Raw genomic sequence first — 19,699 nt, 5'->3', positions numbered from 1 at the left:
TGTTTTGATTCAAGACGAATTCCCCCCAGTCAGTAGACTAGACCCTTCATCAATGGAAGTACATATATACACAATGTTCAGTGAATGGAAGGATGCATTTAGGGACGGCTTCAACAGCCAGGGTATCCATTGCTTTGTGTATCTTGACCATCTCCTGATTATGGTCTCAGGCTGTTTGAGTGTTGAATAAAGTTACCAACACAATAACTATTTCAGATTGAATATTGACATACAGAAAATCCCATACCATGATCTTAAGTAGTTTTAAAATGAGACCTGTGACAAGGAAAAACAATTACGATATTAACTTTGTACTCTTATTTTATCTTTTATCCGTCTTGCCAGATACCTATCTAGTGTCCAAAGGACATATCCATGTAAACAGAGATGAAAATTTCTTAAAATTCACCACTGACTTCTTGACTCCTTAATCATTAAATTAATTATCCAAGCCATGGATAATTAGATCTTATAGTTTTATGAATGATGACCCAAGTGCACACACACAAATTATCACAAATATTCACCAAAGTTCTATTCAAATTTGCAACAAAGATCTTGATTTTAAACCCTGAAGTATTCTACTTAAAAGATATTATTAAAATTAACCTATATAAAGTAAACTCATCCTGCAGTAAGTAAAGTGTTACATATTCTACAGATGTAAATTATTACAAAACCTTCTCAACAAATGGGTATTGACAACAAATTCTCATATTAAATGCAATAATTGAATAAAATAATGCCAGAAGGTTAATAACCTAACCTAGCTCAGACCAAAAGGCATTCATCAAAAACCTACTGTTCTTGAGGGAAAGTACAACTGGTTCTGCTTTTCTAACTCACTCTAATTTCCTTCATCAAATTTTCCAATTATTCGAGGACTAATATTATGTAATGGCAAATCTTACTTTAACAAACTTGTCAAACATGCTACCCATGTTTGTGGCAAATGTTTACCCTGTTCCTTTAATGAGCTCATACAGTTGATTCTTGAAATTAAGTGAGTCAGGACTTGTGTAAAATTCACATTCATTCTTTGGAATCTGTACTTTACTGTACTGCACTGGGTAAGTATAAAAAAATTTGAAGCTGGATTATGGGATATATTTTGCAGTTATTTATACTACATACCGTATCCCTTATATGCTTCTATGGTACAAACATTTGTATTGAGAGGAGAAATATCATCAATGATTTATTTCTTAACTTAAGGCTTCCACAGTTTTAGTAGACCCTCTTCACTGTATGTAGCCAGTAGATTCTGGTGCGGGTGGTGGGTCATCCCAATCACAGACTGCTCGTGAACCTAAAATAAAATACCAGATACTATAAAGTTTCCAGAAATTATAGTGTTTTTTCTGTGCATATTGCTATTACCTATTCAAAAATGAATCTAGTTTCCATATTTAAAAGCAATTATTCTCACTGTCCACTATATCAGCATACAGTACACACAAATATAATTAGGACATAACCTAACCGTACCTCATTCCATCTTATATACTACAAGTCAGAAATTCAGTCTAACTCAGTCTATCTTTAAACTGTCCTCAAATATACCTTCATAATGATCTTCCCAACCTGCTGTACTCACTCAGTTACAGTAGAACATCGAATTAAAGCGATTCAATTTAAGATTATTGATTTAAAGTGACACCCACAATTCAGGACAATGTTTTAATTTAAAGCGAATCTTTCCTATTTTGCGCGAGTCAATCTGGCGCATCATATTTAAAATTTTGCACCTAATGTTTCTCTCGGCACGCTACACTGTCCTAAGGGCAAAGCTATACTGTACATGTACTCAAAATAATGTACTAAATGATTACTAAAATTTTTGTCAAGTGCAAACTATAGCATGTTTATATTCAAATTAATCTCTATCTTATAAGAATTCCAGCAATGTTAATTATGTTCTCCCCGGTCACTTCTGTGACATTTTATAAGCAAAAAACATAAACTCAAGCTAAAGGACATAAATAAACAAATAAATACTTCAATAGACCTTTGGCACCAACTGTCAAGCATGTCACTGTCACTTCACTTCCCTCCCCTCCCTCCCCCCATCTTCCCAGCCAGGGTTTGGTGTTTTAGGCTTAAAGTTTTTATCTTATATAATGTCACAGAATAAAGTTAGAATATAATATGTATTGCTGGAAACCTTGCAAGACAGCAAATAATTTGAAAATAAACGTCATATATTTTGCACAAGATATAAAAATTTTTGCTCTTTGTATGTCTAATGCAACCTACAGCATGTTTATATTCAAATTAATCACTATCTTATAAGAATTCCAGCAATGTTAATTATTTTCTCCCATGTCAAGTCAGTGACATTTTATAAAAGAAAAACTTAGTCACTCTTAAGGACAGATAAATAAATAAGCACTAGACCTTGGCATCAACTGTCAAACATATCACCTCACCTCCCTACCTTCCCCCCATCTTCCCAGCCAGTAAACAGACCATTTTGCAACCTATCTCGTGTTATATCAACGACTTCTACTGTACATGTATTTTTTCCAACAAAGAAAGCTTCATACACTTTCATTTAGTTCTAAAACTTTTTTGAACATTCGCTTTGTAAATAATTTTTATGCTCTGTTCTGTGATAAACAACACATACAATTAATGCTTACATTGAGTGTTCTCTCCAGTTTGCCTGTGGAGGTGGAGAAGCAGTATAACACGTGATCCTCACCAACACAGAAGATCCACTCCCCTCTGGGTGACACTACACAAGCCACAAAGTCACCACCTTCTCTTTTACCCGAAGATAGAGACCGTACGGTTTGACCCTAAGAGAGGATATTATAATTAATTTTTATACTCAGTGCACATAGGATCTGTTCAATTACAATGTTGAACTGTAATCAACACAATTTACTTTTATTTCAATTGCAGAAAACAAATGCTAGTCTACTACAATTTAAAAACTCACCTGCATGTTCATAATAGTTACAGTATTGGAGCGATTGCACACCACAATATGATCAGGATTCTTGGGGAGAATGTGGACTGAATACACAGGAAGATCTACAGAAGTCACACCAGCTAGTGATTTGAATGTAGCAATGCACTCCGTTGTCTTGACTGACCACACCTTCACAGTTCCATCAGAAGACGCACTAATGAAAAACGTGTTGTTTATTCCTCAAGTGTGTCCAGCACACCAAAGACACTAAAGATCTCAGTACTTAACATAATAATATCATCAACACTCATATTCACACCTTCCAGAAAGTTTTAGCTCTCATTCAGTTCCTTCAAAGAAATTTCCTAGCGATGTTCTAAAGACTTCACTGATTCTGTTAAAATAGGGGTACTGTATGTCTGTATGTTAAACTTTACATAAAAGATACTTAAAACACACCCCTAACAGAATCAGAAGAACATCACCAAGAAATGTAATAGTTGAAAATGAATGCACACACATACTTGGTATCTGCCCACCATGCTGTAAGCATGCTCCATTAAAGCACTCTCTCTCTCTCTCTCTCTCTGGGTAAGCTGCCAGAGTCACTTGTTGACTCCCTCCTCCTCCCTCCCCTCATCCACTTCCCCCCAGGATTTACCAGCAAAGTCCACCAAGGAAACAGTGCAAGTTTGATGATCAACTCATGACTGATATGAAAGTGACAATTTCATTTTGAAAAGGAATGGACATGGTGCTGAAATAGTGGTCAGTTGGGAGCACTCTATATTCTATATTATTGCGGTCAGTGTTTAATATGTTTACGACACACCGGAGAGGAAGTACAGTGTCAACCTTTTGGGACCGTCCACACTACCATGGCTGGCACTACAACCATATGGGTTATCCCTACAATAACACCAGTTCTATAAACACATGAGATCCTCTACAACACCACTGGAGAGGGAAGTACTACAACCACATGGGATCCTCTACACCACCACTGGAGAGAGAAGTACTGTACTACAACCACATGAGATCCTCTACAACACCACTGGAGAGGGAAGTACTGTACTACAACCACATGAGATCCTCTACAACACCACTGGAGAGGGAAGTACAGTACTACAACCACATGAGATCCTCTACAACACCACTGGAGAGAGAAGTACTGTACTACAACCACATGAGATCCTCTACAACACCACTGGAGAGAGAAGTACTGTACTACAACCACATGAGATCCTCTACACCACCACTGGAGAGGGAAGTACAGTACTACAACCACATGAGATCCTCTACAACACCAAATTATCAGTGATTCATAGATAAATTGGGTGTTACTCCATGTCTATTTTTTTTGTATTGAAAACCTCTGTTAAACAATCCACTCCCAATGTCACTATACAGTACATAATACTCAGTTTTCTCCATTGTAATTTTCAAATTCTGGCTGCTGTAATTTTCCATGGCTATTTATAATAAGTTTTTATTATTATTACACATGCGCACACACACAACAGAGATTCTACCTTCATTTAGAATCATTTGAGAATATCCTGAGTAGCTTATCCAATGTGTAAATAAAAATTTAAATTACAGTATACATGATGGTACTTTATTAAAACTATTAATTAGTAACTTACCTGATAATGTTATGGCCATCTTGAGTGAAGGTAGCTTGGTTCACAAATGATGAGTGACCACGGAACTCTTTCAATGTCTTGCCAGATTTCAGCCCATGTATTCTAAAAAGAAGAGAAACTTTGATACATTGGTACAACATTACAGTAGAACCTCGATAAATTGGACTAATTGGGGAAGACCCCAGTCCGAAAAATGCTTAAGTCCGAGAAAAGTGAATAGTATAGGGGACAGGGGGAGAGTTGGAGATAACACTGCTTATCTGAACTGTTTAAAGAAAATCAATTGTTATGTTATTACTGCACTTCAACAACTAAGGTCTTTAAGTGTATAACAAGGTTATTAAAAGAATATTACATCAACAATAAAAAAAAAATGAAATAGAACTCTGGGTTGAAAATCAGACATGTAAGTCTGGTTGTCACCGAGATGATTGTTATTTATTGTTAAGTGTTATATGTAAGTAAACAAAGAATATGTCTTATGAATAAAGAGAAAACTGTATACTGTACAGTGATCCCTCGGTTAACGAAATTTCGGTTTACGAATTACCTTCCATACGATTCTTCACTTCGGTTAACGAGCAAACCCTCGGTTAACAGATTCCTTACAAATTTTTCCCAACATGTTTTCGCCTGCATTTGGCTGCCCACCAGCTGTAGTATTAGTCCGCTAATACAGTAATCGGTTTTAGGGCTTAAATTCCTTACCATTTTAGTAAATATCAAGAAGGTTGTACTATTCAATAATTTTAAAAGTTTTATATTAAAATTTTTAGTCATTTTAACAATTATTGAACATAATTGAAGTACAGGAAGGTAGTTTTTTGCACGCCAAACAGCCACTCAACACACCAAGCTTGGTGTCAGTTTGTTTACCAGTTCAGAGGAAGGAATATCTTGTTTGAGACTCTTCAACATAAATGCTTTTTTTCTGTGTTTCCAGTCAAATTATTGGTCATTTTGAAATATTTTTACATATTGATAATATATAGCGCAGTGCAGTGTTGATTTAAAGAAAATAATCTTGAATTACACCAAGTGAACTAAAATTTTATGGGTGAAATGGCAGCATGGGGTGACTTCTCTTCCACCCCAATGCCTTCTCTTCTCCCTTCTCCTCCACCCCCTTTCTAATTCCCATCATCATCATCATCAACCAGGAGCCTTCTACATGCACACCTCAAAGTAAGTGTACTTTATTGCATTTATTTTTAGTTTGTTTGTAATTTTCGGTGAGCTGGAACCAATTACCCAAAAACCCATTGAAACAATGGTTTCGGTTAACAAATTTTTTGGTTAACGAGCAACCTTCTGGAACGACATGTGCTCATTAACCGAGGGACCACTGTACAGTACAGTCTACGACAAACAAGTTTAACTGACATGAACAAATAAATTCAAATAACATTATCAGACATTATGATGTTATACCTTCCTGTACAGTATATAAGTCTAAAGTTATACCTTCACCTTCAATACATACAGTATTACGGGTAACCAAGCCAAAATTAATAAGACAATTAGTGGTACGTATAAAAGACCATACAAAATCTGTGCTAGTTGGATCAAGAAGATGGTGGATAAGCAAGGGAGTTTAGTCATAATCCTTTTTATGCCTCTCTGATAAAGACCATCTTAGAGGTAACATCAAGTCAATAACACAGTTCACTTCATTTACTATCCTCACTCTCAACGTCAAGATTAAATTCTGTATAACAATGTCTTCTGTAGCAGATAACTAGTAAAACGTATACTGTACCGGTATACTAAATTCATACACATGATCAACTTTCTTCTCATTTTTTATTCTTTGCACATCAATCATCACCACCATCATCATACCTTTATCAGACTTTCACTATCCCATTCTTTTAGCATCAACACTCCATTATTCAACTACTACATATACAGTAATGCTTTTCCAGGTTTCAAAATCTTACTATTAATGGCATAACCTACTGGCTGTTACAGTACATGCATAATGATATATTCTTACAAGTTTAATTATTAAGTTTGCTTTATATAAATCCTTATACAGTACCTACCTAAGAGTGTTGTCAAAGGATGTGGACATTACTTGACTGTTGTCTTTGTTAAATGCAAGAGACGTTACACCTTCAGAATGTGCTCGTTCTACTTTTCGCAAACACTGGCCAGTGTTCACTCTCCAGACCTGTAATATCAACAGAGTTAATGATTAGCCATATTCATTCCCTCAAATAGTACAGTATTTTCTCGATTTAACTAACTAATTTGAACCATTTCTGTTCATTAAACTTAAATTTCCGCTAAATCGAGCTTTACGTTATGTTCACTCGATTTACTGAACATAACCCCACGTAAGTTGTGAGTCGACTGTAAATAAATTTATCGCTATATCTATATACAGTAAAACCTCGATTAACCGACCACATATGGGGGTAAGGGGCCGACGGATAATCCAAAAGGTCGGTTTATAGTACATAAAGTCTACGGAAATAACACATACATTTTCAAAGTACCTTTCCCTAATCTGCCTCATTTAAGTCCCTCTGTTCATTTTTGTTCATTTGCCATTCATATTTCAATAGAATTTGCTTTAAAACATAAACCACTTTAGTAAATAAATATGAACCAGCACAGAAACCGTGAATAAAAAATGGAAAAGTCAAATAACATATGTCATCACAAAAATTGAGACCAAGTTCCAGGTTGCTGATCTGACTTTCTACCTCATTTACACACAATTGCAGGGTCTCAATTGTTTCTCTTACTATTGACAACACAACATACATACAGGTACATTGTTTCTCACTCTTGATTTTTTTTTTCATTTTTGCATTTCTTTATGGTTCTTTATTACTATCATTATTATTATTATTATCATTATCATTATTAATATTATTACATTATAGCCCCCCAGGCCCCGATGTGGGTCAGCGACCTGTGCCCGGGTGGGCTAATCCCCGTAAAAAAAAAAAAAAAAAAAATTAGGGGTTCGGGATTGATGGTTAATCCGAAAGTCGGTTAATCAAGGGTCGGTTAAACGAGGTTTTACTGTATATATATGAGAAAATGTCGATAAATTTGGTAGTAGTGATAAGTTTGAAATATTTCCAGCCCGATTTCCCTCGCGAAATAAAACATAATTTGGTAGCCACGACATAAAAAAATCGTTATATAAAGTCACTATATATCCCGACCCTACTGTAATATTTATTAGAACGTGCAAAATCTGTTCCTCTGTAAATGATGATGGACAAGTTCATACCGTCTACCATTTAATATCAAGGTATAAAACCAGATAAATCTTACCTTAACTTGTCCTCCTTGTGAACCACTTGCCAACATCTCTGAGTCCCTGCTGAAGGCCAGACTTAACACTGCTGCCTCCATCATCATATACGAATCTTTCTCCTGGTATTTCAAATCTTTACGGATCTTACCTGTTATAAGGGGAGGAAAGAAAGGAGTCAACTTGTTAAGCCTTGTTTTGTGGCAGGGATTTATGATTATATTTCCACTAAGACTGAAAATTGGAGTAAGTTTACCCCTGTAACCCCACACAAGCCAGCATCACCTGTCAGCAGCCAGTCCTCAATTCAAAATTACTCAAAGTCATTCATGCACAGTGCTGCTCCCTGGCAAGCCATCCCTTCCACCTCTAATGCATCAACTTAAAATTACAAACAGATAATTGGACTTTCAAGCCTGGTAGCGATGTAAAACTGTTCAATGGGAGGACGAACAATTATAGTAGACCCTTGCCATTTGCGATTCGCGATTTCGACGATTCGCAGTAAACAGGTGGTGGCTAGCTTGCCAGCCTTTTCCTGCAGCACAACGAGTCACCCCACCCAGTATTTAGTGTTGTACTCTCAAAACTTTAGTGTTTCTATGTGAAATGGCCCCTAAAAGACTGCCTAGTGTCAGTGGAGTGAAATGTAAAAGGCAGAAGTCAGTGATGACCCTGACAAATAGTTTTATTATTAAATAAGTTAAAAGAGGGGATGAGTACTGCCGCAGCTGGTCAGTTGTTTGGTATAGGTATAGAGTAGTGCACTAAGGTAGTTTAAGTTGCTATTTGCAGTTTTGCCTAGTCGCGCCATTTCTTAGAACCTATCCCTCACGAATGATAAGGGTCTACTGTATACAATTTCCATATATACTGTATATATCCAGGTACAATTAATTTTTAATTATACCTGCTGTTAAGCAATAGTCATACCAGTTGTAAAGTTCCACACTTCTATGATGCCATCAAAACTTCCAGTGACAAGGTACTGTCCATCAGGGCTGAAATGTGCACTTTCAACATGGGCTTTCTGAGGGAAGCGTATGAAGCGTGCTTGCTGGGTAGGAACCTTCTCATCTTCCTGTTCTCTCATGGCTGCCTTACCTCGGAACAAATCAATCTGGGTGCCTGAAAATGCAAGTGCATGTGAATCAGTATCATGTGCTTCATGACTAGAATGTGTGAACGCATCTACCTAATGTAAAAGAATACCCTTATTCCCTTGCTTAAAATAAATGGAGCATGAATACCATCAAAACCTCTACAAACTCTTGCAGAGCCTAAGGTCTCTGTCAAGCTTCAAGAAAAATTGTCTTCTCCTTTGAGAATTATTGTATTCATACACAAAACAAGCCATAACCACAGACATGTATACAATTCCTTAATATCCCATAAACTCATTTGGGTATTAAATTAAAAACATAAATCTTATTCTGTATACAGTAGTAGAGAATGACCCAGATCTATCACACAAAAGACCTGAGAACAAAGGGCCAAAACTTCCTTCTCTCCCACACACACATCAAGACAATTATTACAGATTCTTTACAAACCAGGGGGCAATAGTCCTTGGTGTTGCTGCCACTTCAAAGCTTGTCCCAAAAGAGCCAACAAACGTGACGGTGGTACCACTGACACCTCGCCTGCTAGCGCAGCTGCAATAGCTGCCCTGCGACGCTCTTTTGTTACACCTTCTGGGTAGGCCTCACGAGGATCAAAGTAGGAACGTGCAATCAAGTTTTCAAGATGAACATACCTGAGAAGTTTAAGTATTAATGAAGAAGGAGACTAAATTATTGAGATCACTTTTATAACTACAAAAAAGCTGCTCTTGCAAAACCTGATCAGTGAACTTAGCTATCTGCACATACTCAACTCATACTCTCATCCAACACCTTCTAAGCTTAATCTTTTACCAAGTCCTTGCTAAACTTTGATGTTCTAGATCTACATCCAAAAACTCAAGAAATTTAAAAAGTAAAGTACAGCCTAATAGAAATGGAGTGAGTAAATTAAATATCTTTTTTCTGGCAGGTGAAAGATAAGGAGGCAGTGAAAGACCTGTTATGAGATCATTATCGAAAATTTAAAACAACTTTTGCCACATGATAAAAATGCATAAACTACAATACTCTATGTCAAAACTAAATATATCAACCACATACTGTATACACAAACATTTAAAACACTAAACAAGAAATTTAAAAACTGCTTAACCTTTCAGGTACAGTCTGTTTCAGCATAATGAGGGGATCAGTATTACGGAGAACAGACTTTGCAGCTCCCAGCTCTCGCAGTTCAATTAGTTCCAGAACAACCTGTTGATAAACCAAAGTCAGCAGACTCCTTATAACCCACAGGATTCAGTTACTGTTTTCACCCACTATCTACCCTTTCACTATCACTGTCTTCAGAATAAATTATTAGAACAGTTTTATTGCCTGTAAAAATTGCAATTTTAAGAACAATTTAAAAAGCACTGTGTGTGTATATATATATATATATATATATATATATATATATATATATATATATATATATATATATATATATAATATATATATATATATATATATATATATATATATATATATATATATATATATATATATATATATATATATATATATATATATATATATATATATATATATATATATATATATATATATATATATATATATATATATATATATATATATATATACAGTGAACCCTCCCTTTACACGGTCAATTGAACCCATAGAGGCCCGCTTAAAGTGAACAACATAACATATGGGATTAAATGAAATAGAGACCGGCTGACCCCCAAACTCCACTTTTTCCGACACAATACCTATGTTCTAGTAAAAATAACATCTTAATTTTATGATGGTACATGCACACAATTAATACTTAAGAGAAATAGAGAAATACAGTTGCCAGGTTAATGTCCATTCAAATAATGGACTGACTCCCTCCCCCTCTTCTCACACTCGCTGGCTCTTCCCTCTCTGAGAAATGTTTGGGGGAAAACCACTAGATTTTAAGATATAGTAATAAATAATGCCTCAAACTAAAGTTAGGATAATATAATTGACATTGCTGGATTCCTTGTAAGACCAGGAATATTTTGAATATAAATGTCATATATTTTGCACAAAAGATAACATATTTACTCAGAGTAAACAAAATACTTACATTAGATCTAAAATTTGTATGTCTAATGCAAAATCTATGATGTTTATATTCAAAATGATCATGAAATTGTAAGAATTCCAGCAATGTAAAATATATTCTGGCCGGGTAATTTGTATGAATTTTATGAGCTAAAACAAATATCTTCAGTTAATAAAAAAAAAATATATTCTTCACGACACTATCTGTCAATCAAAGTACCCCACCTTGCCTCCCCCCCTCTTCCAACCTTGCCAGATGGTCAGTCGGTCGGTCCCTCCCTCCCCCCACCCCCCACCAACCCTCCCTACCAGAGAAATGTGTGGGAGAAACCAGAATATTTACCTTTTCAGTAATAAATAATACCTCAGACTAAAGTTAGGATAATATAATTGACATTGCTGGATTCCTTGCAAGACCAGGAATATTTTGAATATAAATGTCATATATTTTGCACAAAAGATAACATATTTACTCAGAGTAAACAAAATACTTACATTAGATCTAAAATTTGTATGTCTAATGCAAAATCTATGATGCTTCTATTCAAAATGATCATCAAATTGTAAGAATTCCAGCAATGTAAATTATATTCTGGCCGGATAATTTGTATGAATTTTATGAGCTAAATAAAAAAATTATACTTCACCCGCGTATGAGTAGATGCACCGCGTAAAGTGGGAATTCCTGTTCTGGCAGGGTACCGCGTAAATGTAGAAACACGTAAAGTGATAACGCGTAAAGCAAGGGTTCACTGTATATATGTGTATGTGTGTATATATATATATATATATATATATATATATATATATATATATATATATATATATATATATATATATATATATATATATATATATATATATATATATATATATATATATATATATATATATATATATATATATATATATATATATATATATATATATATATATATATATATATATATATATATATATATATATATATATATATATATATATATATATATATAAACACACACAGTAGAGCGTCGATTTAAAGCGATTCAATTTAAAATTCTTGATTTAAAGCGACACCCAAAATTAAGGAAAAATTTTTAATTTAAAGCGAATCATTTCTATTTTGCGCGAGTCAATCTGGCGCATCATATTTGAAATTTTGCGCCTAATGTTTCTCTGGGCACACTACACTGTCCTAAGGGCAAAGCTGTAACGTGCATGTACTCAAAATAATGCACTAAATGATTACTAAAATTTTTGTCTGGTGCAAACTATAGCATGTTTATATTCAAATTAATCACTATCTTATAAGAATTCCAGCAATGTTAATTATGTTCTCCCCGGTCACTTCTGTGACATTTTATAAGCAAAAAACATAAACTCAAGCTAAAGGACATAAATAAACAAATAAATACTTCAATAGACCTTTGGCACCAACTGTCAAGCATGTCACTGTCACTTCCCTCCCCTCCCTCCCCCCATCTTCCCAGCCAGGGTTTGGTGTTTTAGGCTAAAAGTTTTTATCTTATATAATGTCAGACTAAAGTTAGAATATAATATGTATTGCTGGAATCCTTGCAAGACAGCAAATAATTTGAAAATAAACGTCATATATTTTGTACAAGAGATAAAAATTTTTGCTCTTTGTATGTCTAATGCAACCTACAGCATGTTTATATTCAAATTAATCACTATCTTATAAGAATTCCAGCAATGTTAATTATATTCTCCCATGTCAAGTCAGTGACATTTTATAAAAGAAAAGCTTAGTCACTCTTAAGGACAGATAAATAAATAAGCACTAGACCTTGGCATCAACTGTCAAACATATCACCTCACCTCCCTACCTTCCCCCCATCTTCCCAGCCAGTAAACAGACCATTTTGCATCCCTTAGTTTTAGCTGTGTTGATTTATGAGTGTTTGTTTAAACATAATACTACAAAAAACAATGTTTAGTTTATTCTAGGAGAAGGGCTGAGGTGCTTCTGGGTAGACTCTCAGTCTTTTTAATATTTTGTGTTTCTCTAAAATTATTCCATTGAAACAACACTTCGATTTAGACTGAATTCAGTTTCAATTCAGTTTAAAGCAACCTCTCTTGGAACATATCTAGCTATCCTGCATTATATCGACAACACGCTCTACTGTACTTGTACTATATAAAGTTGTGTTTACTTTTTATCACTACCTGTACAGTATATTACAGTAAACCCTTGTTATTCGCGGGGGATAGGTTCCAAGGAATGGCGTGACTAGGCAAAACTGCAAATAGCAACTTAAACTACCTTAGTGCACTACTCTATACCTATACCAAACAACTGACCAGCTGCAGCAGCACTCATTCCCTTTTAACTCATCTAATAATTCAAATTTCTTAGTCAAGGTCATCACTGACTTCTGCCTTTTACATTTCACTCCACTAGCATCACTAGCACTGACACTAGGCAGTCTTTTAGGGGCCATTTCACGTAGAAACACTAAAGTTTTGAGAATACAACAAGAGATGCTGCATGGGGTGACGCGTTGTGCTGCGGGAAAAGGGCTCACAAGCTAGCCACCATAGCCACCACCTGCTTACCATGAATCGTCGAAATCGCAAATCGCAAACCAGCGAATGGAAAGGGTCTACTGTATGTTGATACTTCTATTCATTCATATTTACCAAGAATAGTAATGCTCATAACTTAAGTAACAAATTTCCCTCCTCAAATTTTCATACCAATAAAGTGACCCAACAAAGAAGGAAGGAAGAAGTGCGTCCAAGTCAATTCTATCATCCCCTAGTCATTAAAATGGAATTTCACACTTTTAATCAGGAAAACTTATTCACTTTGCATGAAATAGCAGAGATGTGGTAATCATACAAGCCACATAAAAGTATAAAACACACATTTATGGGTTTAAAATTTGGTTGCCATGGCAATGTTTACAGTCAAAAGCAACTTGTTTTAACATGAAAGGGTTGGATAGTCATCAGGTAGTACTACAGTACAGTATCAAATTTAAAGGTTCACTCAGTGGGCTCAATGATACCAGTGGCTAGAATCCATTTGAACAATTTCTTTTATTTTGTTTGCCAAGATGAAAGAAACACATATTTTCTAAAGTGAGAGGAAGATACAGTATCATTAGTTAATATTACAGGTGATGGGCTGGTCCTTTACCAGAGTGAGAAATGAGCGACCTTTACCCCCCCCACAGCCCATTCCTAACTTTTCTACCCCTTTATTAAATAATCTTCTGTTGAGGAAAGGTTTAGGAAATGCTTTCTCATTAATTTCATCTCTTGCCTTGAACAACCATGACAGATGCAAAATCTCAGAGGATAGGAAAAAATGTGGTTGCCAACCCTCAGATATGTGGCTGGCACTTCTGACGTTCCAGAATAAGTACTGCATGCAATACACACAGGATGACCTTAATACAGGTACAAAAAAAATAAATTACATTGTGACATACTTTAACTATTTTTTGTTTACATTTATGATAACATTAAAACATTTATAGTACTTAAACCACACACACCTGCTCATATAAATCAATAAGTTTCTTGTCAGGAAGTTTAAGAGTCTGGATAGCCTTGAGCACAGTATCCCAATGCCCTTGGTTTATATCTGCCATGAAGCTTTCAACAGAATCTACAGTATTCAGAGTGATTGAAGTCTCTTCCTGCAGTGCACGCAAAGTTCTCCCAAGGTTGTTTTCCTTGAGATACTGCTGGATCAGACGGATAACACTGTAAAAATATACATAAAATAAATGAATGTCAAATACACTGTACAGTCCACACAATCAATTATGTATCTTTACAGTTTTGTGTTAGACAGCATGACACAATGGAAGAAGGATTTTGACAACCCTACTGAGACAACAGCAGTTGCAGTGTTTATTTAAAAATTCATCAGACCCATTGGTGCTACTATAGCATGTGGCCTTCAAAGATAGCTTTACTTTAACCTAACCTTAGCTGACCTAACCTAACCTAACCTTGCCTAACCTGACCTAACGTAACTTAATTTAACCTAACCTAACTAACCTAACCTAAACATCTTGTAGATCGCATGCTAAAGAAGCACCGACCCATCAATAGATACTTTTTTGATTGTGTCTACAAGCATATGAAAGGGGACAGTGAAATTCATATCTTAGGTACATTCCACATAAGTAAAGTAAGGATAGGTTAGGTTAGGTCAGGGTTTTTTTTTTCCACCCACAATTTATTTCTACTATAAAGCCCTGCCCAGTTTGGGCAATAAAAATTGTACTTTAAGTGAAATCGAAGTCAAAATAACTCAAAAAATTTAATTTTGCAATGAATATACTGTACTACTATAAAGTATTTTTTTTATCCCCCTATATAATTCGTTCAAATATTTCATTTTTATTTTAGTTAAAAGTGTTTTCCTTTTTCTGTATCTGTGATCATAAATAACCTGTAGTACAGTGCAGGGCGAGGTAAACACATGGCAAAACTGATCAAGTCTCTACGTGCTTTGTATGCGAAAAAATTTAATACTTAATGAAATATTCTGCCAAAAATTTTGGTCTGTCAGTGTTTGGCCGTCTGATTGTAAACAAAGAAATTTTTATTTCGTTCTCGCTTGAATTGCCAATAAACGACGGAGCATCAGATTGGGGGTTTTACCACCTTAAATATAGACTTTATCATCTTTTTTTTTACTTTTAGGCTTCACTATCCAGAGTTGTGAGTCTATGACCTGCAAAAATCCCATATATTTATTTATTTCTGCACAATAAGTTCCATTTATAAATGATGAGTATAATATTGTTGGAATCAAAACTCATATTATGGGTTTTGACTCATTTCCAATACCTTACAAGTAGCATTGGTTAATAAGTGAACTGCATATTCCTATACAGTATACTTATTGTTCTACCACAAGGGGAGACAAGCAAGCCATCTTGATTCCCCTTCGTATCTTGTGCAAGTTGTTCTTTGTTGTATCGCAAGTTATCTACACTTGTATAGGGTGAAAACCATCTCCAAGAGATCATCTGTCAACATGGACTAGTTGGCAGGACGTGCAAGTATTCAAAATAAGGCAGAGAGTTGACAGTGAAGAAGAATTATGTGTTTCAGTGCAACAACTGATCTTACTTTCACGTCCACAAAAAACATAAAATTACACCATGCCTCTTCAAGATGGGGGCTTTCATTTGTACCTGACATCAAAGTAGTAAGTACTTTCTGCTTAATAAGCTGGGGAATCCACTAGGAAGTTAAGAAAGGTCAGATAGGTTTCTTTGGTTAGGTTCTGTGTATTCCATTTCCATGTCCCGTATCATAGAAATAGAATCACAAGATATTCTGGTTCAATTCCATAAGTTATTTCTGGTATTAACTGTCTCCTCCACGGTTGGTCTCTTCCGAAACTTTACCTATACTTTTTGGTAAAATTATTGTTTCGGTCATGCACCTATTTGGAAGTCATTCAAAACACATAAAACAACATCGGAAAAATATAATTTTATCGAGCCTAACCTAAATTTAAAATCCTAAAATTCGCTGCAAGACCAAAATGATAATAATACAGTACAGTACCTACTTTTCTTCAGCAGATGTAAATAATTTATTGTAAATAAGAAAAACCAACCAGAACTACCTAACCTGACCTAACTTTCTTGGGTTCAAAGGTTTCATTTTGTTATCTATATTAAGTTATCTTAGGTTGGTTGGTTGGTTTATGTCAGGTTTTTTTTTTTTTTTATATCGTCAAAAGGAAGAGGAAGGTAAACATGGTGGGCCAAGCATCCCATTGTTTACATACCATATTCACTCAAAATAAAAACCAGGGAAAACCACAAGTATAAAAGTTGTAATTGCCTCTTCATCTCTTTCTATTCATAGTGAGAATTTTTTTAATAGAAAATTTCCCTTAACCCTTTCGCTGTGTTTCCTGCACTTGCCATTTTATTCTGGCTACTGCCAGACGATTTTATTCAGCTTAGGGTAACCTCTCCCAGACAAAGGGTTAAGTGGCTCCTTCCAGTGAGTCTGACGGCTAAAGTATTAGGCAGTGGATATTTTGCCATGACTGGCTAAGTTCCTAATAACACTATTTTACCATGAGTGCGCTCTGATTGGCTTATCGTCCATTACCGGCAAACAAGGCAAGAACTATATTTGACCATGACACTGCCGGCAATTGTCATATATTTCGCCGTGGGTCGATCTTTGAGTAGCGATAAACATACCCAACCATATTTCTGTTGTGCAGGGAAACTACTAACAAAAATAGAGGTAAAGATTTGTTTTAGGTCAAGCATGGAATTTCATATTTCTATTTATATAGGGAGAAATAAACAAATCGCTATTCTATTACGTTTCCAACGCAAATTTATATTTTACAAGTAAATATTTACTAATATTGCAGTAAACAACAACCACAGAATACCAGAAATTCATTGCACTCAATTGATAGAACTATTTTTTTCTATGAACATTTTCATTTATTACATTAGGTTAGGTAAAGTAACAAAAATTTTTTATTAGATGTCTTTGGTTGCTGTAATCTGCAATTTTACGAAATATTTAAACCGATAAGACCTCCCCAATTATCAACAATATTGGTTGTTTAAAATGGGCAGAAAAGGGAAAATGTGGGTAAAATACTAAAAGAAAACCACCAGGCAAGCCTTTGAAAACCTAACCTAACGTTTCCTTACTTGTTAAGGTTAAAAATACAGTAATGTCCGAGAACACCACTACAACCAGGAGTTTTTTCGAATTTGTTAAATTTTTCTAAAGATGTTCTTATCATTATAAAAAAAGTGACATTTACTAAGTAGAACCTAATAGAACCTGACTCAACCAACCAAAGAAAGCTACCTTACCTAACCTAACCTGACATCTTTTCTTTTTGAAACTAGAACAAGATCACACAAATATTTCATAAATTTTTTTAAAGCATCTAGATTAAGTGTATTTATGAAACGTGACAATATTCTCTTTATTAAAACATGAATAAGGTCACACATATTTCCTAAGAATAGTACTCACTCCGCCGATTCAATTTCTATCGACATATTGCTGTGTTTGAAGCAGAACGCCTGTTAAAAGTTAAATATTTCTTGACTACTCTGAAGCAGCCAGCCAGGAGCCACCAGCACGATGTTTGTTTACTGCCAAAGCCATAGAGTCAAACAGTAACTCAGACGCGACACTCTACAGCCTTTAACATAACACTACAGTGCCATCTACCGTCTGAAATACTGGCAAGGTTTGGTGATACGCTTTTTATTAGTATATAATTTTCATTTATAATTCTCATCACTTGTTAGCTTACTTGAGTAACAACTAAGTACGGGTTTCCTCGATATATTAACTTTATTTCATTCTATTAGTTGCATTTGGGTTGAAAAATCATGTCATTATTTTATGTTCGTTAAATAAATTCATAGTTAAAACTGAGTTTTGAAGTCATTTAAACCACTAAACTCTAAATATAATGGGAATACATTGAAATAAAAAACAGCTTAAACTTATTTATTCACTTTTTTCTTCATAAATTTCTCATTAGGTACTTACAGACATAATGTTTGAGGATCTGACTTCAAAAAATATAAATTCAAGTTCAGTAAATGATGTACTGCGCACATCATTGTCATGCCTAAAAAAACCTTTAATTCATATTACGCTACATAACATCCAAGTCCACCGCGCCTGTACAACCTCAGAAAACGGGAAACATTGATAAAGGATAACTCACCTACTCAGTGTTACTGAATCATTTGTTGAATTGTACCCGGGTACGGTTATATAATATTAATTGTATGTATTCATAGCATTAAGGAGAACTCAAGGTATCTGTAGGATGGTTGTGAGAGTCCAATTGATCCGGGCTAGTGTACTATCCAGGCAGTGGCGTAGCTAGAGTGTGTGCCTCCCGGGGCGGCGCCCTTGAGTTGGCGCCGTTCCCCCCGCGTGCCCCACAAAAATACAAATTGTACAGTGACTCAGTCTTATATATATATATATATATATATATATATATATATATATATATATATATATATATATATATATATTAAATAGTTTGTGTACCATTATAATATTACTGTACTTTCACATACTCAAATATAGTATGCTTTAAATATACACCAAACATACTTAAACTTAATATTTAATCTTAATATTTAATCTCAGTACCGCAGCAAAAGTCACATCAATAGTTTTTAACCAATACTTTAATATTTCTTACCTTATAGTATTATGTCTTCCAACGAAGTAAATAACTGAATCGAAAACACAAGAGAACAGGCAAATGTAGTACCCATATTCAAAAAGGGAGACAGAGCATCAGCGTCAAATTACCAGCCGATCAGTTTGACGTCAGTAGTGGGGAAATTTCTTGAATCAATTATAGCAGATAGCATCCGATCGCATCTAGAGAAAAGCAAATTAATCTACGACTCTCAACATGGGTTTACAAAGGGAAAATCTTGTCTAACAAATCTGCTAACGTTTTTTAGGAAAGTCTTCGAGGTAGTAGATAATGACGAAAATTACAATGTTATTTACTTAGACTTTAGCAAAGCATTTGACAGAGTACCGCATCAGAGGCTTCTGAGAAAAATTAAGGCTCATGGTATCGAGGGGAAAGTTTTAAATTGGATAAAATCATGGCTCACCGATAGAACGCAGAGGGTCAGCGTAGATGATGTTAAATCTGAGTGGGGCCGTGTAACCAGTGGGGTTC

General features: G+C 35.0%; 1 protein-coding gene across 1 annotated transcript; it reads right to left on the bottom strand.

Moving 5' to 3' along the window:
- Positions 1–303: 303 nt before the first annotated feature.
- LOC121857699 (WD40 repeat-containing protein SMU1-like) lies at positions 304–18,144 on the bottom strand. Its single transcript, XM_042353782.1, has 11 exons — positions 18,001–18,144; positions 14,505–14,715; positions 10,055–10,155; positions 9,391–9,593; positions 8,771–8,965; positions 7,858–7,988; positions 6,609–6,736; positions 4,564–4,665; positions 2,945–3,131; positions 2,643–2,801; positions 304–1,309 (listed from the first exon to the last, which is right to left on the bottom strand). The coding sequence occupies exons 1-11, from the start codon at positions 18,024–18,026 to the stop codon at positions 1,211–1,213; spliced, it is 1,542 nt and encodes a 513-aa protein (XP_042209716.1). The 5' UTR covers positions 18,027–18,144; the 3' UTR covers positions 304–1,210.
- Between the last annotated feature and the right edge of the window lie 1,555 nt (positions 18,145–19,699).

This window comes from Homarus americanus, unplaced genomic scaffold (genome assembly GCF_018991925.1).
Source record: "Homarus americanus isolate GMGI-L3 unplaced genomic scaffold, GMGI_Hamer_2.0 scaffold16712, whole genome shotgun sequence".
In the NCBI taxonomy this organism is placed as follows: domain Eukaryota; kingdom Metazoa; phylum Arthropoda; class Malacostraca; order Decapoda; family Nephropidae; genus Homarus; species Homarus americanus.
Note: the sequence above shows the minus strand (reverse complement) of the source record. Positions and strands in the feature narration are given on the sequence as shown.

Bases quoted from the DNA above. Each gene is read 5' to 3' on its own strand.
- LOC121857699 (XM_042353782.1), bottom strand. From the start codon at position 18,026: ATGTCGATAGAAATTGAATCGGCGGA. The intron at 8,966-9,390 runs GTTTGTAAAGAA...TTGCATTTTCAG, and splicing joins CCAAGGACTATTGCCCCCTG to GCACCCAGATTGATTTGTTC. The intron at 6,737-7,857 runs GTAAGATTTATC...TTGATATTACAG, and splicing joins CACAAGGAGGACAAGTTAAG to GTCTGGAGAGTGAACACTGG.